The following is a 27,469-nucleotide window of genomic DNA, read 5'->3' as shown; positions in this document are numbered from 1 at the left end:
CCATCTCTTTGGGATTTATAAAGAGTTCAATAACTTGTCCTCAGTGTTGAACTGGACTTGACAAACGATGCCACAAGCTTCACAGATTAAGAGGCTTTATTTCAGTTTTTGGTCATGTTGCTGCCAAAATGACCTTGTTTGCAGCCTATAATATTGTCTGAAATTTTCAACTGCATTTGATTTCTACAGAATCCAAGACTAAATGTGGCCTATTTGCCAACCACACCTCATTCAGTAAAGATTCTATGCCCCTCCCCTCAACCCTATCCCCAACAGTCCCCATCCCACCCCCCGAACCCACCAATTTGGCACCATTAAATGGTTACTTATTTCCTCTTCTGAATAGTTCTTACCAAAAGGCAACACAAGAGTTTTGAAACAAACGAAGTTGTCCCTTTAAAACACTGTGTCTGAAAAATAATCTCAAACTCTTAAAATCATAGGCAAACTAACTTTTTATGAATGATCCTCATTTTTGCCCATTGTGAAAAATACACAAGAATTAGGATTCAGACTGGCAGTTTGTGCAGCCGGCTGGCACAAATCCGACACCTGGAATAAACAAGAACTGTGGAACACAGCTTCAGTTGTTACTCTGGAGCGGATCAAACACAGGTGAGCTCAAGGATCATCCTCAAAGTGAGATCAGAGTTTTTTCAACACGGATTACAAAACCTGATTAAGAAATTCTATCCTTTCTTGAAAGGTAAAATTTTCTTAATTTATGACACCACACACTATGACATATAAACAAGAAATTTCAACTTTAAGATTCAAAATACATCTGATTCTAAGGTTATTTCTCTGGAATTGGTTCGTACAGAAAACGTAGAGTAAAAGAGCAGGTGGTTGATAATTCCTTAAGCATGCACACACAGCACCTTAAAACGAGGGGCATAATTTACAACCCTGTGGTGAAAACATTTGTCTGCTTTGCAGTTATCCTCATAGGCAACTAATTTCCTTCTCCAGTTACAACAGGTAGATGTTGCATTCTTGGGTGATCCCTGTTGGAAGAATTGAAAATGTGCAGAAAAGCATGTCGAGAAAGATAAACATTCATGGCATATTGTTTCATAAACAAGGATCTCAGACTGACTCTGGTCTAAAAATGAAAAGCAAAAGATTATATAGCCCGGGGCAGAGAAAGTCTGAGATGTTAGTATTGGCTTGATTATTTGATTGGGGGTAAGTCACTAAAATCTGTGACTGTCGTCGTCTCTGTAAAATGGCAGCAGTCACCTACCCTTACATCACAGAGATGTTTACTGTGTACATAAAAGTGTATACATAAATTATTTTTAATTACAGCTTGAAGGAAGAGTGCTAGGCAACACGTCACGGGGAAAGGATGCTGGAACATCTCTGCCACCTGAACTGTGGAGTCTCAATGGGCCACGATCTGGACCAATCGCTGCATGAACTATGCAGCTTGGTACACAAAGGAAAAAACAATCATGCCCATAGATCTCTCCTTTGAATCTCACCAAGTATATTAAAAATGTCTCCCAGGTCACTGTGGGAACAAGGTGAGAATGCAAATATGACAACAAAACCCACCCTCATCATTGGCAAAGCTCAGTTGTGCCATTTTATATTCAACAGACATTATATTTTCTATATTTCTATGGGTGTAGCTCACGGAGAAGAGAAGTGCAGCCTTGAAGCCCTCCGGACCAGGGTGGCTCCCATCTGCCCCTTTCTTCCACATATTCCTTGTAATGGACAACTGGCATTTTCTCAGTCTCACATAAAGTGCTATGTAAACTTAGCTCCAAGTCCCTCTCTTTCCAGCCAGATTCCCAGCCGTCCCCACCAATAAGGACATTCTGAAGCTACCATCAATAAGGACTATAAGGGAATAAGTCACCTACCATTACGTTCTGTGTGAGAAAAGGGGACAACTGCGCTATGAGGAAAGGATGCCCCATTCCACTCTGTACCCATTTACGCACATAAACTAGCCAGTGCAGGGTTCGGGGTTCCTCTAGAGCATTAAGAGAGCGGTACACACATGTCCATACATTTCAGAGTGAAAGCACTTGATTCATACCAATAAGAGCCCTCTGTTAACCAAGCCGCTGAACGACAGACACTCTTGATAATACGTCTTAGAAAGGGTGGCTTTTCTCCAGCAGCTCCAGGCAATCACTTATTCCTCACTTTGACAAAGCAGCATCCAACTTCAGGCATGACTGTACATATAACTCTACATGCAGCTGAGCCGCCAGAAACACGCCAAGTAGAAAGGCATATCAAAAAGACGTTTTTCCTCCCCAAATATGGCCCCAAAAAGCCATTATTATAATAGAGTATGAATTTTTGCTTCAGGTTACTGACCTATATTACTAATAAAAGTTCTGCTTAGTACATAAAGGCTTACACTGCAACATGAAGTATTAAGAAACAACCCACTGACTACTCTGAGTTTGCTGAGCACCTAACCCATCTTCTTCATTACACCAATCTGTATAGGTTTACAGGTCCTCTTTCAGCAGAAAACGAACTTCGGAGATGGGACAAAGTACAGTCCACTGCTGGTGATCCCATCAGACCATCTGCAGGAAAATGAAAGACGCCCCCAAGGCCCATGCTGCTGGTCTCTCTTTCGAGGCCCCACGTTGGGAAACTGGTTGGTTTATCTTATTGGTGCTCTGAGTGAATCCAGACCAGGCCCAAAGGCAAGCCTTACCTCCTGAAGCACAATTCCACACAGAGCCTAACTCAGTGTTTAAATTTGTCCAGAACCGGCTGCCAATTTGCATCTTCCTCAACTGACATTAGAAGCTCTGTACAAAGGGTGTGCAAAAGCAGTCACTAGTTTTTCAACAAGAAATACACACCTGCAAATAAAGCAACGACTCTGTAAATGGGGCTGTAGAAAGATGTTGGGACAGCAATAAAAATAGAACAGATACAGCATAGCACGACATTATTTTTTTAAAAACTGCTACCTGGATACTCTGCTAATTAAAAAAAAAGATTCCCACAACATGATTTTCCCAGAGAAAGAGTCCACTCCTCTGTCTGAAAAGGAGCCTGTCCTAGGAGTGAAGGAAGAAAGGACGGGGAATGCCAATTAAGATACGCAAGACTCTATAATAAAAAGTCTAAAACTTGCTTTAGCAACATCCAGTCGGCTCCCAGCAGGGGAAGTACTGCTCTCTAGCCGTATCCAGGGCTCTTTTCTTGTGGCATTTTAAAAAACGTAGCTGTAGTTGACTCAGTGGCTTTCTCTGCTGCAGAGGTCCTGATCAACCACTCGGAGTTTGGAGATTTCTGGACTTGTGAGGCTGGTGTGGCTGGCTCCATTGTGTCTGTGAGAACTGGAAAGGTTGTTACAATAAAAAGTAAAGAGGAAAAAAATCAAAGGGAGACAAATTAGAATAAGACAAATCAGAATACGAGATGCTTCAAAGAAAAATTTTCTTACTGCTTAAATTTTATATCCTATTACCCCAAGTGGCCACATAAGGTTTCACTTTACAGGGAAAAAAAAAAAGAGGGGGTGGGTAAAATTTAGGATAATATTTCTTCATCTGAGAAATGGGCTTAACCCAACAAATGAATAAATTCTGTAGTACAAATGAATAATGTAGTAATAATAATCACTTATTAACCACTTGCATGCCAGGCACTGTACTGCTTAAACACTACACGTTCATGATCTTATCTCTTAATACAAATTCTTTGAAGTAGGTATTGTCATCTCAATCTTACAGGCCAGAAAAAGAAGGCACAGAGAGCAATATGACAGCATCACCAATAAAGAAAACGATAGAAAATAATAATACAACAGGCCCCATGTTTTCGAACAAGGACGCAAGAGATATTCTGGGCAGCATAACCATTACTTGTGCGATGCCATCCTGTATGTTTTAGGACACTTACCATCTGGACCCAATTCACTGAACACCAATAGCACTGCCTGGTCATTCTGATAGCCAAACATTGTCCTCATATTTCCACATGCCCCCTAAGAGGAAAGGACACACCAACCACTAAAGCCAAAGATGAAGAAATAGAAGATTTTTATCAACTTTTGCAGTCTGAAATTGATCAAACATGTAGTCAAGATGCACTGATAATTACTGGTGACTGGAATGTGAAAGCTGGAAACAAAGAAGAAGGATAAGAAGTTAGAAAATACTGCCTTGGTGACAGAAACGATGCCGGAGACTGCATGACAGAATTTTGCCAAGACCAAGAACTTATACATTGGAAAAACTTCTTTTTCAAAAACAAAAACAGCCGACTATACACGTGGACCTCACCAGACAGAATACATAAGGGTCAAATTGACTACATCGGTGGAAAGAGACAATGGAGGAGTTCAATATAATCAGTCAGAACAAGGCCAGGAGCCAAGTGAGGAACAGATCATCAACTGCTTATATGCAAGTTCTAGTTGAAGCTGAAGAAAATTATACAAGTCCATAAGAGACAAAGTATATCCCATCTGAATTCAGAGACCATCTCAAGGATAGATTTGACACAATGAACACTAACGATCAAAAACCTGAGGAACTATGGAATGGTATCAAGGACATTACACATGAAGAAAGCAAGAGGTCATTAAAAAGACAGGAAAGAAAGAAAAGACCTAAATGGATGTCAGAAGACTCTGAAACTTGCTGTGTAATGTAGAGTAGCTAAAGCAAACAGAAGAAATGATGAAATAAAATAGTTGAAATGAAGATTTCAAAGGGCAGCTTGAAAAGACAAAGTATTATAATGAAACGTGCGAAGACCTAGAGTTAGAAAACCAAAAAGGAAGAACATGCTCGGCATTTCTCAAGCTGAAAGAACTGAAGAAAGAATTCAAGCCTCAAGTTGCAATACTGAAGGATTCTATGGGGAGAATATTGACTGATGCAGGAAACATCAAAAGATGGAAGAAATAAACAGAGTCACTGTACCCAAAACAATCGATGTTCAGTCATCTCAGGAGGTGGCATATGATTGTGAACTGATGGTACTGAAGGAAGAAGTCCAAGCTGCACTGAAGCCGCTGGTGAAATACAAGGCTCCAGGAAATGATGGAACATCAACTGAAACGTCTCAGCAAACGGATGCAACAATGGAAGCGCTCACTTACCTATGCCAAGAGATTTGGAAGAAAGCTACCTGGCCAACCAACTGGAAGAGGTCCATATCTGTGCCTGTTCCAAAGAAAGGTAATCCAAAGGAATGCAGAAATTATTGAACAATATCATTAATATCACACACAAGTAAAATTCTGCTGAAGATAATTCAAAAACAGTTGCAGCAGTATAATGACAGGGAACTGTCAGAAATTCAAGCCAGATTCAGAACAGGGCATGGAACCAGGGATATCATTGCTGGTGTCACATAGATCTTGGCTGAAAGCAGAGAATACCAGAAAGATATTTACTTGTGTTGTATTGACTATGCAAAGGCATTCAACTGTGAGGATCATAAGATATTATAGATAACATTGGGAAGAATGGGAATTCCAGAACACTTAATTGTGCTCATATGGAACCTGTACATAGACCAAGAGGCAGTCGTTTGAACAGAACAAGGGGATACTGTGTGGTTTAAAGTCAGAAAAGGTGCGCATCAAGGTAGTATCCTTTCACCATACTTATTCGATCTGTATGCTGAGCAAATAATCTGAGAATCTGGACTATAACGAAGAACATGGCATCACGATTGGTGGAAGACTCATAACAACCTACAATATGCAGATGAGACAACCTTGCTTGCTGAAAGTGAAGACGACTTGAAGCACTTACTGATGAAGATCAAAGACTACAGCCTTCAGTATGGAATGCACCTTAAAATAAAGAAAACAAAAATCCTCACAACCGGGATCAACAAGCAACATCACGATAAACGAAGAAAATATTAAAGTTGTCAAGGATTTCATTTTACTTGAATCCACAATGCCTATGAAAGCGGTAGTCAAGAAATCAAACGGAGTCTTGCATTGAGCAAATCTGCTACAGAAGGCCTTTGTAAGTATTAAAAAGCAAAGATCTCATTTTGCGGACTAAGGTGCACCTGTCCCAAGTCATGGTGTTTTCAATAGCTTCATATGTATGCAAAAGCTGGACGATTAATAAGGAAGATCAAAGAAGAACCAACAAATTTGAATTATGGTGTTGGTAAAGAACACCGAACATACCATGGACTGCCAGAAAAAGGAACAAATCTATCTTGGAGGAAGTACATCCAGAATGCTCCTTAGAAGAGAGGATGGCAAGACTTTGTCTTACGTACTTTGGACATGTTATCAGGAGGGACCAGTCCCTGGAAAAGGACATCATGCTTGGTAGAGGGTCAGTAAAAAAGAAGAAGACCCTCTATGAGATGGATTGACACGATGGCTGCAACAATGGACTCAAACACAGCAACGACTGGGATGGCGTAGCTATCGGGCAGTGTTTTGTTGTGTTTCACATAGGATCGCTATGAGTTAGAACCCACTCAACAGCACTTACCACCACAACCTAAGGGAACAGTGCACACCACCACTACCCACTTTGTTCGGAACCAAGGTACACTAAAACAGAGCAAATTCTAGGAAAGTTGAGGTTTCACCCTGTCATTCAATAACTCCATTCCCAGGAATACAACCTAGAACAGCAGTTTTCAAACTGTAGGTCACAACATCTTTTCAGTGAGTCATGATCAGTTTTTTCTTTCCCCCAGTGAAAAGGAATAGAAAATATCAAAGTGCATTCAAAGGTTTATTTCAGATTTACATGTACATCCATAAACCAAAACCAAACCCAGTGCCGTCGAGTCGATTCCGACTCATAGCGACCCTATAGGACAGAGTAGAACTGCCCCATAGAGTTTCCAAGGAGCGCCTGGCGATTCAAACTGCCAACCCTTTGGTTAGCAGCCGTAGCACTTAACCACTATGCCACCAGGGTTTCCTGTACATCCATACACGTGTTCAAACATCAATTTCTTCCCGTGAGTTATACTAAGGAAATCTTGAAAGCAACTACTCTATGGCACATATACAAGAGTTTCTTGAGGGCAATGGCTTTCAAATGTTTTGGAACCTCAACCACAGTGGCAATAAATACCTTTTACATCACAATCCAAATACCCCACCCCCCCATACGCACACACTGATATTTAACTGAAAATAAATGTCACAGAATTTTATCTCTGCTTACTACATGGTCACAAGGCACAGCAGGGAAACACTACGTGAGAGAAACTTTTACGCATGTTCTCCCAGAGACAGGGATAAGAACATTCAGTGCAGTATTGTTCACAATAGCATAACATGGATACAATCCATGTCCATCAAGAATGCTTAATTGTAGTACATTCCTCACAGTCATACAATGGAATACCATATAGTGGTAAAAATGAATTTCAGCAGGATAAAACATGAATCCCAAGAACATAACTGGGTGAAAGCCAGAATTTGTAAAAGATGACATACAGTTTGACACATTTACACAAGGTTCAAAAACATGTAAAAGTAGACTATATTGCTTAGAGATATATGTCTGGTAAAAATATCTGAAAAAACTAAAGAATGATAAATGATAAATACAAAAACTGGGATAATGGTTACCTCTGAGGAAAGAGGGAAGAAGATGTTAAAGGTGATTTTTTTTTTTTAAGTGGAAGTTCAAAAACCAAACCTGTTGCCATCGAGTTGATTCCAACTCATTGCAACCCTATGTACCATAGAACAAAACACTGCCTGGTCCTGCCCCATCCTAACAATCATTGTTATACTTGAGCCCATTGTTGCAGCCACTGTGTCAGTCCATCTCTTTGAGGGTCTTTCTCTTTTCCACTGACCCTGTACTTTACCAAGCATGACGCCCTTCTCCAGGGACTGATCCCTCCTGACAACATGTCCAAAGTATGTAAGACACAGTCTCACCAACCTTGCATCTAAGGAGCATTCTGGTTGTACTTCTTCCAAGACGGATTTGTTTGTCCTTTTGGTAGTCCATGGTATATTCGATATTCTTCACCAACACCACAATTCAAAGGTGTCAATTCTTCAGTCTTCCTTATTCACTGTCCAGCTTTCACATGCATATGATGTAATTGAAAATACCATGGCTTGGATCAGGCACACCTTAGTCTTCAAGGTGACATCTTTGCTTTTCAACATTTTAAAGAGGTCCTTTGCAGCAGATTTGCCCAAAGCAATGTGTCTTTTGATTTCTTGACTGCTGCTTCCATGGCTGTTGATTGTGGATACAAGTAAAATGAAATCCTTGACAACTTCAATCTTTTCTCCGTTTATCATGATGTGGCTTAGTGGTCCAGTTGTGAGGATTTTTGTTTTCTTTATGTTGAGGTGTAATCTGTACTGAAGGCTGTGGTCTTTGATCTTCATCCCCAAGTGCTTCAAGTCCTCCTCACTTTCAGCAAGCAAGGCTGTGTCATTTGCATAATGCAGGTTGTTAATGGGTCTTCCTCCAATCCCGATGCCCTGTTCTGCTTCATATAGCCCAGCTTCTCGGATTATTTGCTCAGCATACAGGCTGAATAGGTATGGTGAAAAGATACAACCCTGACACACACCTTTCCTGACTTAAAACCACTCAGTATCCCTTTGTTGTCATCACAGCAACACACAAGCCCCCACAGTAGGACAAACTGACACATACGTGGGGGTCCAACTCATGGCGACCCTACAGGACAGAGTAGAACTGCCCCATAGAGTTTCCAAGGAGCAGCTGGTGGATCTGAACTGCTGACCTTTTGGTTAGCAGCCAAATGCTTAACCACTGTATCACAGTGAATGTTAGGTATATGGATATTTGTTACATCATTATTCTTTATACCTTACATATCTTTTATAAATATCCTTTATAGTCATCCAATAATTACTTTAAAAAATTTTTACAGCATAGCAGGCAATAAAAATCTCCCCTATGACTCCCAGGACAAAGGGCCAATCTAAAATGGAACTATAAATCCAACCATGGGTGGGAGGGATAATATTAAGACTAATTCTTTGCCAACATTAATATTCTATTCATTCATTCATACAACAAATATCTACTAGGCTCGTTCTAAGAGCTGGCTATTACTTTAGATGCCAGGGGTACAGCAGTGAACAAAACAGATTCAAGAAACCCCTGTCCTTGCAAATGCATCTCTAGCACCACTGGCTAGGTATTCAGATCTGATGTAACTAATTAACAGATTAACTGCTGAGAACCCTTCCAAGTGACGCTCAGGATCCATATCCCACCCCCGGGAGAGAAAGGTCAGAAAAGGCTTTTCGGTCAAGACAGTAGGGGCTCTGAATAGAAGCTCTTATTCTAATTCCCCTTTATCTAATGCCATATATTTACTTTTTGAAGGATTAGAATTTGTATTCCAAACACTCTGATCTGCCATTTTGATGAAAATCATCTCAAGAAATGACATCTGGTTTTCATTTGAGTCCCTTACGTTTCTTACAGCTACTTAGTCTCAAATTTTGGAGGAAAATAACCCAATTTTTTTTCTTTTCCGGTTACATTCTTTAAGAGCATGACTTGACAACAATGGGTTTAGTTTGGCGGGGGGGGGGGGGGCGGTTACAGCTAGTTCATTTCAGCATGAGGTAGACTTGTTGGGCATTCCCTGTTCTGGCGATCAGACCTAGGAGGAGGTTTACACAGTTACTCACTATGATGCCAGGGTGTGGCTCTGTACACCAGATACCCCTCATGCTACAAGGCCATAAAGGGAACAGGAGGGGAGATAAAAAGGAAATAAAGGTGTCATACTTCCAAGAAGGATCTACTTAATAGTCCTGTGAAAGGGTCCTTTTCCCTGGTCTTTTGTTACTATTAAACACAAAAGACAAGGAGTCATGCTGTTCCTTCCTGCTCTTTACTTCCCCAGCCTTATTAGTATCTTTAAATTCAGTCAATTTCAACTCAAAACTTTCTACCAGCAGGATAGGGGGAAAAGGGAAAAGATTTGTGGCTGCATGTTTAAGAAAGAAGCTGAATTCATCACGGTGACAGGAGAGAGTGTTGGCAGAGATCTGAGCTATTTATTCTTTTAGGAAAATCCTATAAAGAATGACACAAGGAAGCCTCTATCTGCAGTCTTGTTCATCACACTGGTGAAGAGTCTGATAACAGATGTATGCGGTAGCGTGATTTAGTGCCAGGGGCTGGCCCCTGATGTGTATTAATACAGCGGCAAAGCGGAACGCACCTCTCTTCATCACTCATTTCTATAAAAGAGGTGGAATCCGAGATGGCCCGATGTTAGGCAGAGCAAGCCCATTTGTTCTACTGACTGATGGCGCGGGCTCAGGCTATGTCCTTCACCTCCATGGGGCACTCAGGTTGTAGGTGGAAAAAAAAAAATAGACAATGCTCAGTGAAGCAGGGCTCAGCGCACAAGTGAGAGGAGAGGAGTTGGGCTCTGTGAGGTAAATGTTCCACGCTCAAGTCTTATTTAACACCAAGCTGTATATTTCCTAATGTGCATGTGGAATAAGGATTTTAAACTCTTCACAACAGCTCTTATGAAGAACTGAAAGCTAAAAACAGAAGCTAGATATTAAGGAGCAAAATAAAGAAAAAGATAAAAGAGGGGAGAGCTGTTTTTATGCTTCAAATACCCCCAACCTGCTGAGGACCTAGGTTTTCATGTGGGGGTTGTAGTTTGGCACCGGTCCTACTGCTAAAAAGACAGAACCCCTGCAGGGCTTCAGAGGGCAGCTCTAGCATCTAGGGGACTTGGTGTGATCTTAGCTCTGCAATTTCTCAACCATGGGATCTGGGGAAGTGATTTAACCTCTCTAAGCCTCAGTTTCCTCATGAGTAAACTGGGAATAAAAATGGCATCCACCTCAGAGGGCTGCTGTAAAGATCATGTGAAATAATGCATGCAGCGTGTTCAGTTCAACTCCTGGCCATGTGGAAGGCACTCAAAAATATGTTTACTATTATCATCAGACCGTGATTTTGATTATCCAGAAAAAGATGAAGTATGGGCCATCATCTAGTAGCCATCTCAAACAAAAACTCAAAGAGGTACAATTTAGAGTATACCAAAACTTTGTACGTAATGGTAAAAAAAAAAAAACAAAAGACCAGTTGATTCTGACTCATGGTGGCCCCATGTGTATCAGAGAAGAAGTGTGCTTCAGAGGGTTTTCACTGGCTAATTTTTGGGAAGTAGACTGTCAGGCTTTTCCTCCAAGGCATATCTGGTTAAACTCTAACTTCCAACCTTTCAGTTAGCAACCAAGCACACCTGTGCCACTCAGGAACCTTTAAGTAACAGTCCAAATGCCTGTTGCTGTGGAGTCAATTCTGACTCACAGCCACCCTGTATGACAGAGCAGAACTGCCCCATAGGGTCCTAAGGCTGAAATTTTCACGGAAGCAGGCTGCCATATCTTTCTCCTGCAGAGTGGCTGACGGGTTCAAACCTCCAGCCTTTCAGTTACGAGTCAAGTGCTTAACCACTGCGCCACCAGGGCTCTGTTTTAAGTAATGGTTAAGAAAAAAAAAAACAAACCCATTGCCATTAAGTTGATTGCAATTCATAGTGATCCTATAGGACAGCATAAAACTGCCCCATAGGGTTTCTAAGCAGTACCTGCCAACCTTTTGGTTAGCAGCCAAACTCTTAACCACTGCGCCACCAGGGCTCCTAACCACTACACCGCCAGGGTTTCCAAGTCATGGTAGGGGGACAAAATTCTATATCTATCTGAGGTCCGCTCTTTACTAAGCTAGTAACTACTCTGTTCTATATAATACATAGTATTTCATGGAGAAAATAAAATAGTCTATGATATAGTCAGCTCCATCACAGTGAACTCACCATCAGCAAGGAAATAACTCTAGGTACTTCTGATAGGTCCTGCAAACATATATGATCCTTCTATTCTGAGCTATTCACCCTAAACTGTATTGAAATAACACCAAGGATTTCCTATGATTATTACTTATGTTTAACTATCTTCCTCTTAACTCCAAAGAAAAAAATCTACTAAAATCCAATATTCCACCTGATATAAATACATAACCATCCTTTTTTTTTTTTTTTCCTTTAGAGGTCACTTACATGCAATACAAATCTTAAGAGTAGAGCTCAATGAATTTTTACATTAAGCACCGTGTAACCCCCACCCAGTTCATGACAGGAAATGTTTCTAGCACCCTAGAAGGCTTCTTTGTGCCCCCTCCTGGTAAATACCTGTCATCAAAGACAACGACTATTTGGCTTCTACCAACTGCTATTAGCTTTGCCAAAAAAACTAGATAGTTTTAACTTGAAAAAATCATTTTTAATTCAAAACTTCATGACTGGTGAAATGTTACCACTCTACATGAAAGCAGTGAGACTGCACCGTACTGCATGGGGATAAAGTAAATAAAAAGCCATGCAGCTCCCTGACTACTGATAAAACCGCCACTCCTACTGGATTTTCACTAACACGGACCTAGTTTTCCTATCTGTGCTAGAAAAGCTCAGATGACTAAAGACTATTCTGAAGACTGATGGAATGCAGGGATTCAAACTCAAGAAAGCCGAGACACAGTGAAAAGGCACCAGCTTCAGGCTCAGAGAGAACTGGGTTTGAATTCTTAAAATATGTGTGACCTTGGGCAAATTACTTCCCACAGGCTGTTTTCCCGTGTAAAATGGGAATAAAACGTCCTACCTTATTGTAAGGATTAGATGCAAAAGTATATACAACTCAGTGTAGTGCCTGACACACAGTAGGTGCCCAATAAATGTCAACTACCTATAATTACCTGCATTTGGGCTAGACAGAGATGCTGTGGCCACAGGTTTCCGTTTCCTCTTAACGTCACGTGAACACGGTGGTCCCAGGTGTATGCTTGCCTGTCTGCAGGTACGAGAAAGAGAAAATACTGTTTTAACTTTGTAATTCTTATTTTAAGACATTATGCTCAGCCCAGAGGCAGTGCTCGACCCATCACAGATGTACGCTAACATGGAATGGGCACCATCTTTTGCCATCAAGTGTCAGTACCAGATTGTTCAGGATTAATCGTAAATCACTCCTCACCCACAGTGCATACCCATTCTAAACTTCTTACATGGCTCCAGAGTAGCAGACATTCAAGATTAATTTCAATAAGCATGTGTATCGTTACATGCTGATTTCTAAAAAAATATTTTTCATAAAAACTGTAAGTGCAATTGTTCTAAACTCGCTAATGAAATACCTACTCCCAAGTGGTAATATAATGGAAAGTTTAATGCTGCATGAACACAGATATTTGCATAGAATTTTAATAGCAAGTTTAACCCTTCTACCACCACAATGTGGATTTTTAATAGTGCCTATTCAGTGCAGTGGTTAAGAAATTTGGCTGCTAACCAAAAGCTCAGCAGTTCCGATCCATCAGCCAGTCCAAAAGAGGAAAATGTGGCAGTCTGCTTCCGTAAAGATTTCAGCCTTGGAAACCCTACAGGGCAGTTCTACTCTGTCCTGTAGGGTCACTATGTGTTAGAATCAACTAGACGGGAACAGGTCTGGTTTCGTTTGCTTTACAACAAGTTAAGTTTGATTCCTGTGACTTTTTAAAATATTAAATTATGTGCCAATCATATGTTCCCTCATCTGAATATTCAGTTTATTTTAAAAGCAAAACACTAAGAACTTCAAAGCTAGAAAAGCAAAGGGTTCTCTGAAAGACAATTAACTTCACACTGAAATCGCTGGTTTTAGTTTACCGCTATCCTCCATTTTCTCCTTCCTCTTAAACTATACTGGGCCAACCCTTGATTAAGGCCAAAACATGTCTCGCCTCCTTTGCACAAAGCTTTCCTTAAACTTTTGGGACCTTACCTACGATGAATCACTATTTAAATGGCATACACAAACTGGTATACACATATTTTGTTTCCTTAATGAAGCTTAATATCTTTGAGAACAGGGACCATGTTTATACTTCTTTCATAATTTTCCAATGACCTCAGCACAAGGCACACAGCCGATCCCCATTAAATATCTGTTGACTGGACCTAATATGAATGAATGAAAATTATAAATATAGCCAAAGTACATAACGGATTAAAAATCAAATCCAGTGAAATTATACAGATGAACTCTTAATTGGTGGTCCCAGTTGGGAATCAAGTCTCATATCTTAATAGTCTCAAAACTAGAACCTCAGACAAACCTAGGAGAATCTAGTTAGCAAGGCAAGAGACAACTTCTGAATGTACACATTTTCCTTTTCAGAGGGCCCCTATCTGGCAACTTCCACAGTTAGGGGAAAAAAAAAAAAAGACACGTATTTCCTTTCTCCAAATGGCATAAACTTAAAAGTCAATTCAATTTATAAAGAGAAAAAGGTGAGAATTTAATGGGAATGCTAAGAAAATTTTTAGAATGCCAAGATCACTCCAATAGGCAGAGATTTACAATATGAAGCCTGTGGTTTGCAAAATTCCATCCAAATCACCTTTACTGATCATTCTTCTCCTGTGCCGAACAGAGTTAACTTTTTTTTATCCCATGAATAGTTAGTTCTGAAACCCCAAGGTGAAGTTTGAGTATAAATGTGCAAAGTAGGGGAAACGGTTCTTTTTCATACCTTACATAAACTCTAAAAATAAGTCTAAATCAGCATGCTGATTTAATAAGTAACACAGATGACAGAACGTGAAAGTTTGGCACGCCTTCAGTCTGAATGGAGAGGTGACAGTTCCCTTAGAAGTCAAAGGCACAGGCAGAAAAAGAAGCGACACTACACAGTTTTTTCTCATCAAAGCAGAGAAATGTACAGAATAGTTTCCACCTTTTCCACAAACAAGGTACTTGAGTATATACAGACCCAAACTCAACTCTCCAAGCACTGCGTTCTAATCCCATCATGCTTATTCTAAAGTATGTCAGAAAGAAAAAGAAGTCAAACAAAAGCTAACAGTTGATATTCACGTTTCTCCTTTATCTTAAGCTCGTGAAAGGAATCTTTAAAATTTGTTGGATTAAATTAGTTGCTTCAAACTAATCTCTGGTATTAGATGCCAGAATGGCTGTTACCCTTGGGTTGTGTGAGGAGAGGAAGAGGAGAGTGGCTAAAAGAAGTACAGAGCACTTCTGGGTTCTTTCTAGTGATGTTTTGTTTCTTGATCTAGATGCTGGTTACCTGGATACACACTTCACTGTATGTATGTTATCCTTCAATAAAAAATTTAATTAAGAAAATATTGCTTCTTCAAGATCAATGCTTACAATATGTTGAGATTTATAAGACATGCAAAATGAAAAGTGTAAGGCAGAAAAGTACTCAGATGGGTATTAAGATACCAATTCTCAGAGTATCAATTTGGGTTGAGCTAAATAAATACTGTCTTCTATTGACATCTCATCCATCCTTTTCACAGCTTTGCATGTTTGATGTATGTCAGTACGATGGTTAAGGGCAGATATTATCACTCCTTTATGGATCCAGGCAATAACACTCTTCTCAAATTTTCAGGGAATGACACATTTTGGAGTAAAAATAAATGAAACCATTTACGCACCAAAATGTTTACGTTCTTAACCAGTTTTAATGGAAATACGGTGGGGTTTTTTTTATGCTTATTTATTTTAGTAAAATGAAAATAATAGATACTACTCACCCATCATTATGCACGGAGCCCAAGTGGTGCAATGGTTAACAGCTATGGCTACTAACGAAAAATCCACCTGCTGCTCCCTGGAAACCCTATGGGGCAGTTCTGCTCTGTCCTATAGGGTCGCTAAGAGTCGGAATCAACTTAACAGCAACGGGCTTGGTTTATCATTATGCACATTGGTTATTACACTCCCTATATTCTGCAATATCCTCAGAGGCTACCATGAACTAAATGGTGTCTCAGGTGGTCTTTGCCCTGCCCCTCGGAGCAGTGTTCTTCAAGCACTCCTTTCCTGATCCCCAAAGTAGGCCCAGATCCCCGGCCTTGATCACCAGCCAAGACCACCAATTAGGTGTTCCTCTGTATAATTTCACTATTTTTTTTTTTTAAATCTGTTATATACTTTGGCTCTCAGGATTCTCCTATAATGTTAGGGGCTTCAGGATTAATTGTCCCTATTAAAAAAAAAAATTTTTTTTTTTTATATTAGTAACTGACCCCTGATTGCTAAGCCTGTAGCCTTATTTTACATCTCACTATAGTAAATGGTTTACTTCTACTGCCCCATTCCCACTACTAATTGCCTTGAATATTCTAAGCTCTTCAGATTGTGCAAATTCCACACCAGGAATATAGCGATAAACAAAACAATCTCCGCCATCACGGATCTTGTAGCCTAGTCTTATTTCCAGCTGCACAACTCTTCCGGTTGCAGAATCTGAACAACAGAGAAACTGAGGCAAGGGTAAAGAGAAGTCATGTTCATTCCTAAAACTCAATTTAATGCTCCTTCCATCTTAAAACATTTCTCTAAAACCCATTTCTCATTTGGAGAGCTGTTTCAAAGGAGGTAGAATAGTATCATACCTTAGGGCTTAGTTCAAAAAAGCTATTTTTCTCCATGTCCCTTCCTAAAAGATTTGGGGGAAGGGGAAGAGGAACAGTCGAGCTGTTATAAAAGGACGCAAAAAAAAGCCCAAACTCACTGCCATTGAGTCAATTCCAACTAACAGCAACCCTACAGGTCAGAGTAGAACTGCCCCATAGGATTTCCTAGGCTGTAAATCTTTATGGAAGCAAACTGCCACATCTTTCTCCCTCAGAGCAGCTGGTGGGTTCGAAACACTGACCTTTTGGTTAGCAGCCAGGTGCTTAACCAGTGCACCACGAAAGCTCCTTTATAAAAGGATTTTCCCAAGCTGTAAACCCTACTAATACCAGTATTTGCTTAAAACCAAAAAAGAAAAGAAAATTTTTGGACATTAGTAATGGTAGGGTTTACATCTTGGGAAAATCTACTTAAGGACAGCCTGTGAGGGCTTCATCTATTTGGGAAGAACCGTAGAGGACAAAGAAGGAAAAGGACCCAAAGCAAGCCTGGGGAAACAAGCAGGATGCTGGGTGCTTTGGAGCAAGAGGCTTAACTAAGGGAGACAGGAAATGGAGACAGTCATACTGTAGAGGACAGCTCCGTTTGGGAGTAAAGAATAAAAGTGTGGCTGGAGGAATCCCTTGTGTTTTTTTGGAGCCTGAGCATGGGGGTAGGCAACTGCTGCAGTCTCAGCTTCCTATTCTGAAAGGCAGTTCTGGTCTTTTGTTTATCCTCAAATATCCCCAAATAACCCCATTATCAGTCTACTGTAGACATGAAGAATTAAGGAAGAGAAGGAAAAATAAAGAGGTTGACTTCCTCCCACCGCCCCCCCCCAACAATGCATTTTCATTTAGGGGTATTCAACCACCATTTCCTCTTCGTGTGTGTATGTATGTTACGAGTGAAGGGAGGGACGGGGATCGGATTGGATTTGAGCAGATTATTTTACTTTGACGGCATCAGTGTCTTACTCTCACATGAGGGAAACTGTAAAGGGACAACCCACGAGTGAGGTATCCAAAAGGACGGGGGAAAAACGTCTGAACGTCTCCTTCTCACCAGCACACAGAACCCCCTCCCCGTGGGTAAAAAGGGTAGTTAACGAGATTTTTTTTAACTTTTTCAAGAGCAGTGTATGGTTGTTTTTGTGTTGCATACCACGTACTCTATGAAGAAAGGTGGATTTTTTGATTATGTAGGGGCAAAAAGCCTAAGTGTAAGTTAAGCTAAAATCACTACCAAGTTAAAACTTCATTTCTCATTTGCAGAGGCAAATGATTATCAGCATCAGAAAAGGAACTTTTACAAAGTACACATGCCCCCACCAAGCTCTTAATTCAGTAGGCTGGGCTGGATGGAGTAGGGTCACGATCAGCAATACGTTGATTTGGAAATTTTTCCTCAGGTAATTCTGATAAGCACCTACCTACTAAGAAATTTACAGAATGACAAAATCTACCAAATCCATAAGAGCCAATCCAGTCAATAAGAGGGATCTAAATATTTAGCTTGAAGAATAATAGAATGATTAAATGAATGCAAATTTAGAATAAAATGGTGTTTCCCAGTACGTAAGCAATTAAACTAGAGAAAAGGCAGGTTGCTCTTGTTTGTGTCATCTAATCAGCGGCCTCAGGGACAATCTTCTCTCAGGCCAGTGACCACTTAGGGAGCGTGCTTCTTTCACAGCATGAGCGCTGGGGTCAGTACTTCCCCTAAGAGGGTCACATTCTCTAACTGTGGTGGCATTTGCCAAAAGGAACTTGGGGGGAGGGGGGAGGGAAGAGCATTAAAAGCAAGAAATACACTCTTTAAACATTTTTACTTGAGGAAAAGCCACTAAACTCCTATCATGAGCGTGAAGGTGAACGCTGAAGATTAACAATTAATTCAAAGAGTATTCTGTATACCCACGCATAAACACAGCATTTCTATTTTATTTTTTACTGCAGGTAACTGACGGATCAGGTGAGCTGTTAAAACTGCAGTGTTACTTAGGAAACTGGGCAGATCGCTATGTCCCTGGGGCAGGAATGTACTTTTAGGGGAAAAAAATTACTTTGAGAAATACATGCATGTTTAATAGAACCAATGTTGGCAAAAAATAACTGATGTGACTGCTTTAGATTCAGAACAAAGATGTCTGGAGTCACTCCTAAGGAGAGAAAACCGTCTTTATGTGTCAATGGCAAACTAATTTAAGGAACAGTTCACCTTCAAAAAATCACTCATTTTGAAATAGTCATTGAAAGATTCACTTTTATATGAAATAAAAATAAAATTTAATGTGAAAAGGTACTTCTTTAACTTACTTTTTCTTAAACATCTACAAATAAGTAACATCGAGAAAAAAATTATTGATGTTTCTGAGGACCAAAAGGTCATTTATATCATATATTCTAATTTTTCTCCTTAATTACTAAACTACTCACCTCACTTATTTTTAACAAAAATTTATGGAAGCGTATCACGTGTGCAGTACTATACTAGATGTATTATGGGTAGATAAAAGATGATGGAGCCAAGGCTCAGTCCACCAGGAGCTCACAATATAGTGAGGAAGGCCAATTCATAAATAAAGAAGTGAGAGATACAAAACACTGAGTGATAATCAAGGAACAAGCAAAGTGCTACGGTAAAATGAGGGATGAGAGGATAAAACCTAGGGAAGCAGAAAGACCTCCTCCCTACCTCCTGCCAATGTGAGTCTATCTTCAGGGTTATGTGACATTCATTAAACACCCAGTAGGGGAAATATCTTCACAGACTTACACATGGGTAAGGATCCAGGCCTATGACACTACAAGCAGTTAGGGAGAAAAAAACGCTTCACAATTATCACCGGAAACAGAGAAGGTTTATACAGGTGGAAGAGAAAAAAGAAAAAAGTCTTTTCTTTTTTCTCTTCCACCTGTGGAAGAGGCCCTAGTAATTCCGCTACTGGTTTTCACTCAAAGCTAACCCTCAGCAGTCTGCAACAAACTGCTCACTAGCATCTGAAATTCTCCTTAATCTACTTTCCTTGGCTTGGCCAAGGTAGGCATATCGTGAAGCTGTTTCATGTTACCCACAGGAACAGAACAGTTTCACATCAGTTGGAAAGATGGCATATAACAATGGAAAAACAAAACAACCAAGAAAGAGCAGCTTCCTCGCTCCACTTGAGCAGGAAGACAGCAGCCACCTGAGAGCTGCTATAAACAAGACCATCCAACACAGGACACAAGATTCAAGAACTATGTACTAGAGAACGGGAAGTTCTAATAGGGCTCAGTGCCATATGGACAGAAATGCTTCCTCATGCGTGGCCTAAACTAAGGCACTAAAGTGCTGAGCAAGAGCTGCTGTGCATCACAGCTTCCCCAACAGACACAGGACTAACAAACCGTTCTTCCCCCCAAGCCCTGAGGTAAAACCTGAGGCTGTTTACTGTGGCTCCAAAGGTCAAAATTAATAGCATGAATAGAGTCTCCTTCTTGCTCTTTGAAACTCCTCGTCAAGTGGCACAGCCAGCTGGGCACACAACTCTGATATGCAGATCATAACGTTTGTGAACAGATAAAATGAATTACAATGAGCTCAGCCTATCATATTTCAACTCTCTAATGAGCAGGAAGAGCTCTCTTTCTTACCCAAACCCTGTCCAAATACCTCCCATAGTCCATTTGGGGCCATTTAAGCACCTAAAGAATCTATAATACATCTCATTAGCAAATGACTCTGGAAGCTAACTCCAAGTTTTAAGACTGCAACTATCCTATTGACAGAGTAGGATAGAAACTACCAGTATGCTAAGCATTTACATATATTAGTTCATTTAGATCTCTACTAGTCCAATAAGAAAGGACTGATATTTCCATTTTAAAGATAAGGAAAGTCATTTGCCCAGGTAAAGCCAAGATTCTTATCTGGGTATGCCTCACTCTAATATCCACGCTCTTGACCTCATGCTGCCTATGCCAACATCTCATAGACTATGAAGAAAAGAGTAGAAGCTATGGAACTTTGAGGAGTCCTGGTGGCACAGTAATTATAGCACTCCACTGCTACCGAAAGGTCAGTAGTTTGAACCCACCAGCAGCTCCGGGGGAAAAGGATGTGGCAGTCTGCTTTCTTAAAGATTCGCAGCCTTGGAAATCCTATGGGGCAGTTCTACTCTGTCGTATAGGGTCACTATGAGTCATAATCCATTCGACAGCTATGGGTTTGATTTTTCAGTTTATGGAACCTTGCATTCACTGAGGAACATGTATAATAGTTGTATATCAGGCTGGTGTCTGCTATCCTCAGTGGAACTGGAAATAATATCTCTTAAAGGAAAAACCGTTTATTTACAAAGGAAGCTGACCTATAAAAAAAGAAGGTATTAAACAAAAGCACTTTGCTATTTCAGAACTGAAAGATAAGAATAAGTGGAAATGGTAATACATAGCCAAACTACCTCCCAAAACTGAGGAAAAGGTTGGATAAAACTCAAAGCTCCCACAAGACACTCAAAAACTACAACTGATGACTTACGCAACATACAGAGATGTAGCCATTGATAGGTTCTAGTTTACTGTTTTCTAATGTGATACTCAAAGTCCTCGGATTACGAACGAGTTCTGTTCCTAAATCTGTCTTTAAATCCAATTTGTACTTAAGTTGGAACAGGTAAGTATAGTTCATATCTAACGTCGGTTAGTCAAATGTTTGTCTTAGTATATAGTGTACTTTTCTATACATAAAAAACATTAAGGAAACACTTTATGATACAGTAAAACATCTTTAACATAATAATAAAGTTTTGATAAGCATCACAAAGTAGTACCCATTTGTTATTACCAACCATTGTATGTACCTCAAATTTTTAATATAATAGGCTTTAAGGGGATTGGTTTGCACTACGGGTTGTATGGAAGTTGGACATTTGTAACCCAGGGACTGCCTGGAATGGTGAGAAAAGCTATCTTTCATAATCAATAAATCTCTCATGGGAAATACTCCCTACACGACTAATCTCCTTATTATAGTTTTGTGACTACGCCCTTGCCAACAATACCACAGCCTCTACCAGAACAACAATCACACCATCTGCTGTTTGAGCAACAGCAATTATTAAAACCAATACGAAGTATTTCTACTTTGATAGCAACACACCAACAATAGCAACCAAAACAACCAAACCAAAACAGCTGGTTTGAGAATTTCATCCACGCACTCAGCCAACTATCCAACTATTTATACATCCACCCAACAACCCTCCTCTGCCCATTTATTAATAACCTACCACGTGCTGAGCACTGTACACGATACTAACACTCTTTCTTTACCTGAGGGAGGCTCTCCAAGGCTAACACAAGTCCAGAGTTCTACCTCCCACGCACACAATGCCAAGGCAGAGAGATCCTATCAATTGTGAAATGTGACTCTGTTCCGCACATTACAAAGACCCAGTCCTAAGGCCACACGCATTTAGGGCAATAGTTCTTAACACTGGCTGCTTATTAGAATCACCTGGGGAGCATTAAAATAATGCCAATGCCTAGGCCCCGTCTCAGATCAATTAAATCAGAATCTTGGGAGGTGGAGCCCAGCACTGAGAGATTTTAAAGCTTCGCAGATGATTCCAAAGCGTAGCCAGGGCTGGAAACCACCAATTTTAAGATTTTCTAGAGTGGTAATTCTGAAAACCTCTCAATCCACAAATCGATTAGATGGTACAAAGACCACAAAGACTCTCTCTCCCATCCATCATAACTGCCATCTGTGCTGTATTGAAATGATACATCATTAAGGTGTTCTCTTGAAATTACTGCCAACACTACTTGTTTACAGCAATAAAATACTAAAAACTGATAGTACCCTGAGGTCACTCCCCACGCCCCACCCCAGCTGCTCCCAGAAAACCTTCTGAGACCCAGAGCTGTACGTCTATGGCTCCCACAGTGAGGAGGCAGTTCAGGAACCCTCGTTCTCATGCGGTAGCTGAGTGCTTGGGAGAGTGGAATTGGTAATGTCCAGACAGGAAGCAGCCCCAGCTCAGTAACCTGACGAGAGGAAGCCTTCCCAGTTCAGGCATGATTATCCAACTCTTTGTGCTCTTAAAGGAGAGTAATTATAGGCATGTGAAAACAGGGAAGCACTCCCTGAGGAACTCTTCCTCACATGCTTCCCAAGAGGCACCAGGGCCATTAAAAATTCCATGATGAAGAGGAAAAACGGCCTGGGAACAGCCAGGAGGCAATACAGCAAATTAATACACCAGCCCTCCTCGGGGAAAGCTGTGATAAAACAGGAAACACTTCTCTCTTCACAAAATAAAATTATACCACTAATGATAACATAGTCACCACACACACAAAAATCGTTCTAATGATGGGTGTGAAATTCCCAATGCTGCCCAGATGCTTTGAAAGAAATCTTTTTCTACTACAAATAAAATGTAACAAGAAAAAGATAAAATTTCCATTAGCGACAGTTTTTTAACACAGTTATTCACCTGCCTCTTCCCTGCCACCACCACTCCTGAACATTCCCTCCTTAGTGCCGGGCTTTTGTTAAATGGCCCCACTGTTGGGAAGGCTCACCATCCAGTTCTGAATCTGATCTCATCAGTCCGCCACAATGGCAGCTGGAAAAATCCTGTGCTGGCTAGATGGCTCCTTTTCAACTGACCCCTTGCTAGGAAGAGACCCCACTATTTCAAAGAAGTGAGCGATGTCCCACAGGGTTCACTGTTTTATCATTCACATTTCCTAGGAACTGTACAGAGCTCACTTGTACTGATCATTCCCCACAGAGCAGTGGTCACCAAACTCTACTGATTGTACACCCTTATGAGTAAAGAATTTGAGCCAATGCTCACAAATATGCAATATATTCATAAAATAAATATACATGTTACTATACTAATATATGTATAATTTAAAACAAAAAAAGTAATTTAAAAAGGATAATAAATAAACGTAAGTTCTAAAGTTTTCTTCCTCCACCTCAAAGAACCTTCACGCGTGCAACCTACTTTGTACCCAGTGCCCTGGGAATGATGTCTGGAAGTAAGGAGAACAATGAGCTATGATCCTCCACATTCTCTCTCCTTGCTTTCAGCAACGGTCTAAGGCAATAGGCAGTATTTCCCTAGGGCTGAGGGCACTAGAAGCACAGGCTAGACTTCCTTGTTTTCAAGTCCAGCCACAAGCACTGCCAGGCAAGAGAGTGAAGATAATGATGTGGATGAGACATACAAAGACACAATAAGCTGCCGCCCAGTCCAGCCATGGGATGAGGCTTTTAAAGGAAATAGGAAACTTGATAAAAGCACAGATACAAACCTCAGCACAGCACAGCTCTGAGTAGCAGAGCTAAAAGGAGGGCAAAGTAATTCACTTTCAGTGTCTAACATGATGTGGTGTGGCTCGCAGTCTTCACAAAGAGCCTATACAGCCATTATTTTATTCGGTATTAAGACAAAAAGCTGAAGGACTGCTTTCCTACAGACTGAAATCTTGTGTCTTCCAAGACAGCTTGAGTACCTCCTAAGAAAACCTCCCTGGGCCTCTGAGTTAGGAGCCCTTCCTCTGTGCTTTGCATCATTCTAGTGCATACCTTTACTACACAGCACTGATGACTATGTGTTGTAACCGTCAATTTCCACACCTGACTTTCCTATGAGAATGGAAGCTCCTGAAGCTAGTGCCCAATCGGAGAGCCTGGCACAGAGTAAGGAATCGGCAAATGTCGAATGAATCAGAGAATGATAAATAAACAGCATGCTACTAAATAAAAGATCTTACACTGGGAGTTTAATACCATCCCACCATCTTCCACAATCTTAGTAACACTATTTATGATGATTTCCCTACTGAAGTATCACTTCTCCAGTAGAAAGAGATGGCAGGGAGTTACAGTGCTGAGTTTATCATCAGAGCCCACAGTGGAAGTCCTAATTGTATCCATGAAAGAAGAACTTCTCCATGCAACCTGCACCCAAAATTTATGAATGCATCCATTTAAAAACTTATTAGAAAGAAAAAAAATTATCGGAACCTAGAAGAGAAATTCTTTACACCACAAGAAATAATAAACATTCTACGGTCCAGACTATTAGCTGCACTTTTGTACACAAGACCCCTGCTAGAAGATACTACCATTAAAAGCATATTCACTTCCCACGTCATCTAGCCTGAGAGAACTTATAATGAGAAACACAAAATTCATTCATTCAACAAGTATATACTAAAGGCCTACAAAGGCCAGATACTATGTTAGGTGCTGGGGATATACTAGGGAACAAGGCAAGATCCCTATAATTATAAAGCTTGTATTCTAGTGAGAGAGATGGGCGAAAAAGTTAAAAACTAATAAGCAGATTTCATTACATCTGTGATATGAGCTATAAAGAAGGCAAAGAGATAAAAAGCAGGGTACTGAAAGTGGCTCCTTTAGAGAGGACAGTCTGAGAGGGCCTCCCCGAGGAGGTGGTACTTGAGCCAAGATGAAAAGCGCCCAAAGACAGTATTCCAGGCAAAGGGAGCAGGTGTGAAGGTCCAGAGGCAAGAAAGGGTCATTATTTTTGAAGAATAAAATGGAACTCCCTGGTGTAGCTGGATCTCTCCCCTACTTGGGGGTCAAGGGACTATATGAAAGGAAGCTGGACATGTAGAACGAAGTCAGATTATACAGGGCTTTGCAGGTCATGGCAAGGACCATTAATAATGTTCTTTGAAGGTGGGTCTTAGTTGCAGAAATAATATGAAATATGAGCTTGAAGACTGGGGTCAAAGTTGTAACCTGATCACACGCTAGCTATGTGACCACAGGAAAGGTACTTCACCACCCTGCCCTGGTTTCTTCATCTCTAAAGCATCTATCAACCACGAAGGTTGTTGTGAGGATCAAAAGGTATATTATACATAAAAATACTTTATAATTTAAAAAGTGTTGTTAAAAAAAAAAAACTGTTCAGAAGAAAACAGTAGTCACCAGAGGATGGTTACCTGGCAGAGCAGTGTGCTGGTGAACATCTTCGGTGAGAAGCGTCAGCAAGAACATCCAGGGAATAAAGGGGAGAGAGGGGATTAAACTGCAGGAATAAAGAAGATTATTTTAGTAAGGATAATATCAAAGTGATTTGATCCTACAGAGTAACCTGCTATTTGATTACTTTTCCCCTTTGAATGCCCAACTATTTTGCCAACCCAAATACAGACACCATTAAATAAAGTTGCACACTTTCAATATTGTGTCCATGAATGTAGCATACCAGGTCTACACCCACCCACTGCCACAGAGTCAATTTCAACTCATAGTGACCCTATAGGACAGAGCAGAACTGCTTCGTGGGGATTCCAAGGCTGTAATCTTTACAGAAGCAGACTGCCACATGTTCTCCCGCAGAGCAGCTGGTGGGTTCAAACTGCAGACATTTAGGTTAGCAGCCGAGCACTTAACCACCGCACCACTAGCACACCTCAAAAATAAACTATTCCCTGGTAAACAACAATTTTCGAAAATCTGTGACACACGATAATCACTTAAATGGCAGAAGATAGTACTTTCTAACTTATACGAATTAAGGAATTAGGAATTTAAACCTATTGGTTATCAACTGAATATCAGCACTTGTTGCCAAGAAACCTAGCAGAAAATTACCTTTTCATTTCACTATCTTGGCAAGTATTTGTTTCCAGCAAATAATCGGTTAGCACCTAACATCAGCATAGTATAACGGAAACAGAACTAGACTAAGAATTAGAATACCTAACTTCTAGGTTTAGTCTACCACTGTTTGCCATATGTTGAAAATTACATAAGCTCGTTGTGTTTTCCTATCTTTACCTGTAAAATGGAAGTCTCGATATTTGTCCTACGTATTTCATAGAGTTATGGTGAGGATCAAATGAAATACTGCATTTGTTCAACATCTACTGACCTCAAAAGGTGGCTGTGAGGATCAAATGGGATACTACACATACAAGTACTTCATTTTATGTTTGCTAACTTTCTTGGGATTTTTTCCACAATAAACAGTCCTCCCTAAAAAGTTTCGAACTACGTACACCTTAAGACTGGAAGAACTTCGGATGGTAACTTCAAAAATATCTACAAAGAATATAAACTAAACAACTGTTCTATCCCTTGTTGAGGTTCCAATCGCAGCCTCACCAGCTGTGTGACTTTGGGCAAATAACGTAAATCTTATGGACCTCTAGTTCCTCATTTGTAAAGAACAGATGTGGACTGGGTGACTGCCACAGAATGGGCCCCTTCTGCCTTTAGGTCCCCTGATGCAAACAAGGATCCCCAAACTGCAGTCTCTCACATACTGCCTCAATGACTTTTCCATATCTGCAGGCCACTTGCACTATAATTTACTTCATATTTTTCTTCACATCATGTTTTTACTTAGCCTTGTCCTTACTATGCTTTCATGAAATAACAAGCTTAATGTAATGATTACATTGTTCTAAAGTATACTCTAATACATAATTTAAAATAAAAAGTGTCTCCATAGCACCTAAAATTATCTTATATACACTAGCTCTATCTACTACTGTTCTAGTTCATTTTGAAATGGCAACTCCACTATGAAGGTTCCAAGTCTAAAATGTACATTAACTCAATAAGCTACTAAGTAGTTTAAAAAAAAAAAAAAAACTGAGCAATAGGAAATCTGAGAATTTTTACCTACCAGACTTTGTCTTACAAATCACCAAGATAAAGCAACACTCTCCAAAATCAAGCTTTAAACATTAAAGGAACATACTGATAGCCACTGTGATTTTTTAATTTTGTTATTGAGAATATATACAGCAAAACATATACTAATTCGACAGTTTCTACATGTAAAATTCAGTGACAATGATTACACCCTTTGAGTTGTGCAACCATTCTCATCCTACTTTTCTGAGTTGTTCCTCCCCCATTAACAAAACTCACTGCCCTTTAAGGTTTCCATCTAATCTCTCAAGTTGCTGTTGTCAATCTGACCCCATATAGATAAATCTTGAAAGAAAATAATGTTCAAGG

At 40.2% G+C, this 27,469-nt stretch overlaps 1 protein-coding gene across 6 annotated transcripts in view; it reads right to left on the bottom strand.

Moving 5' to 3' along the window:
* Nucleotides 1-295: 295 nt before the first annotated feature.
* The window catches only part of GPATCH2L (G-patch domain containing 2 like), a 60,349-nt gene continuing 33,175 nt past the window's right edge, over nucleotides 296-27,469 (bottom strand). For 3 of the 6 annotated variants that reach the window (XM_049897882.1, XM_049897880.1, XM_049897883.1), the window contains 3 exons: nucleotides 25,438-25,523; nucleotides 12,741-12,835; nucleotides 296-3,326 (listed from right to left, as the gene is read on the bottom strand). In XM_049897882.1, coding sequence (XP_049753839.1) covers nucleotides 3,166-3,326; nucleotides 12,741-12,835; nucleotides 25,438-25,523 — 342 coding nt within the window. In that variant the 3' untranslated portion in view covers nucleotides 296-3,165. The other 3 variants (XM_049897881.1, XM_049897885.1, XM_049897884.1) reach the window with 3 other exon arrangements.

This window comes from Elephas maximus, chromosome 10 (assembly GCF_024166365.1).
Source record: "Elephas maximus indicus isolate mEleMax1 chromosome 10, mEleMax1 primary haplotype, whole genome shotgun sequence".
NCBI classification, from domain to species: Eukaryota; Metazoa; Chordata; class Mammalia; order Proboscidea; family Elephantidae; genus Elephas; species Elephas maximus.
The sequence above is the reverse complement of the archived record's forward strand: the minus strand, read 5'-3'. Positions and strand labels throughout refer to the sequence as shown.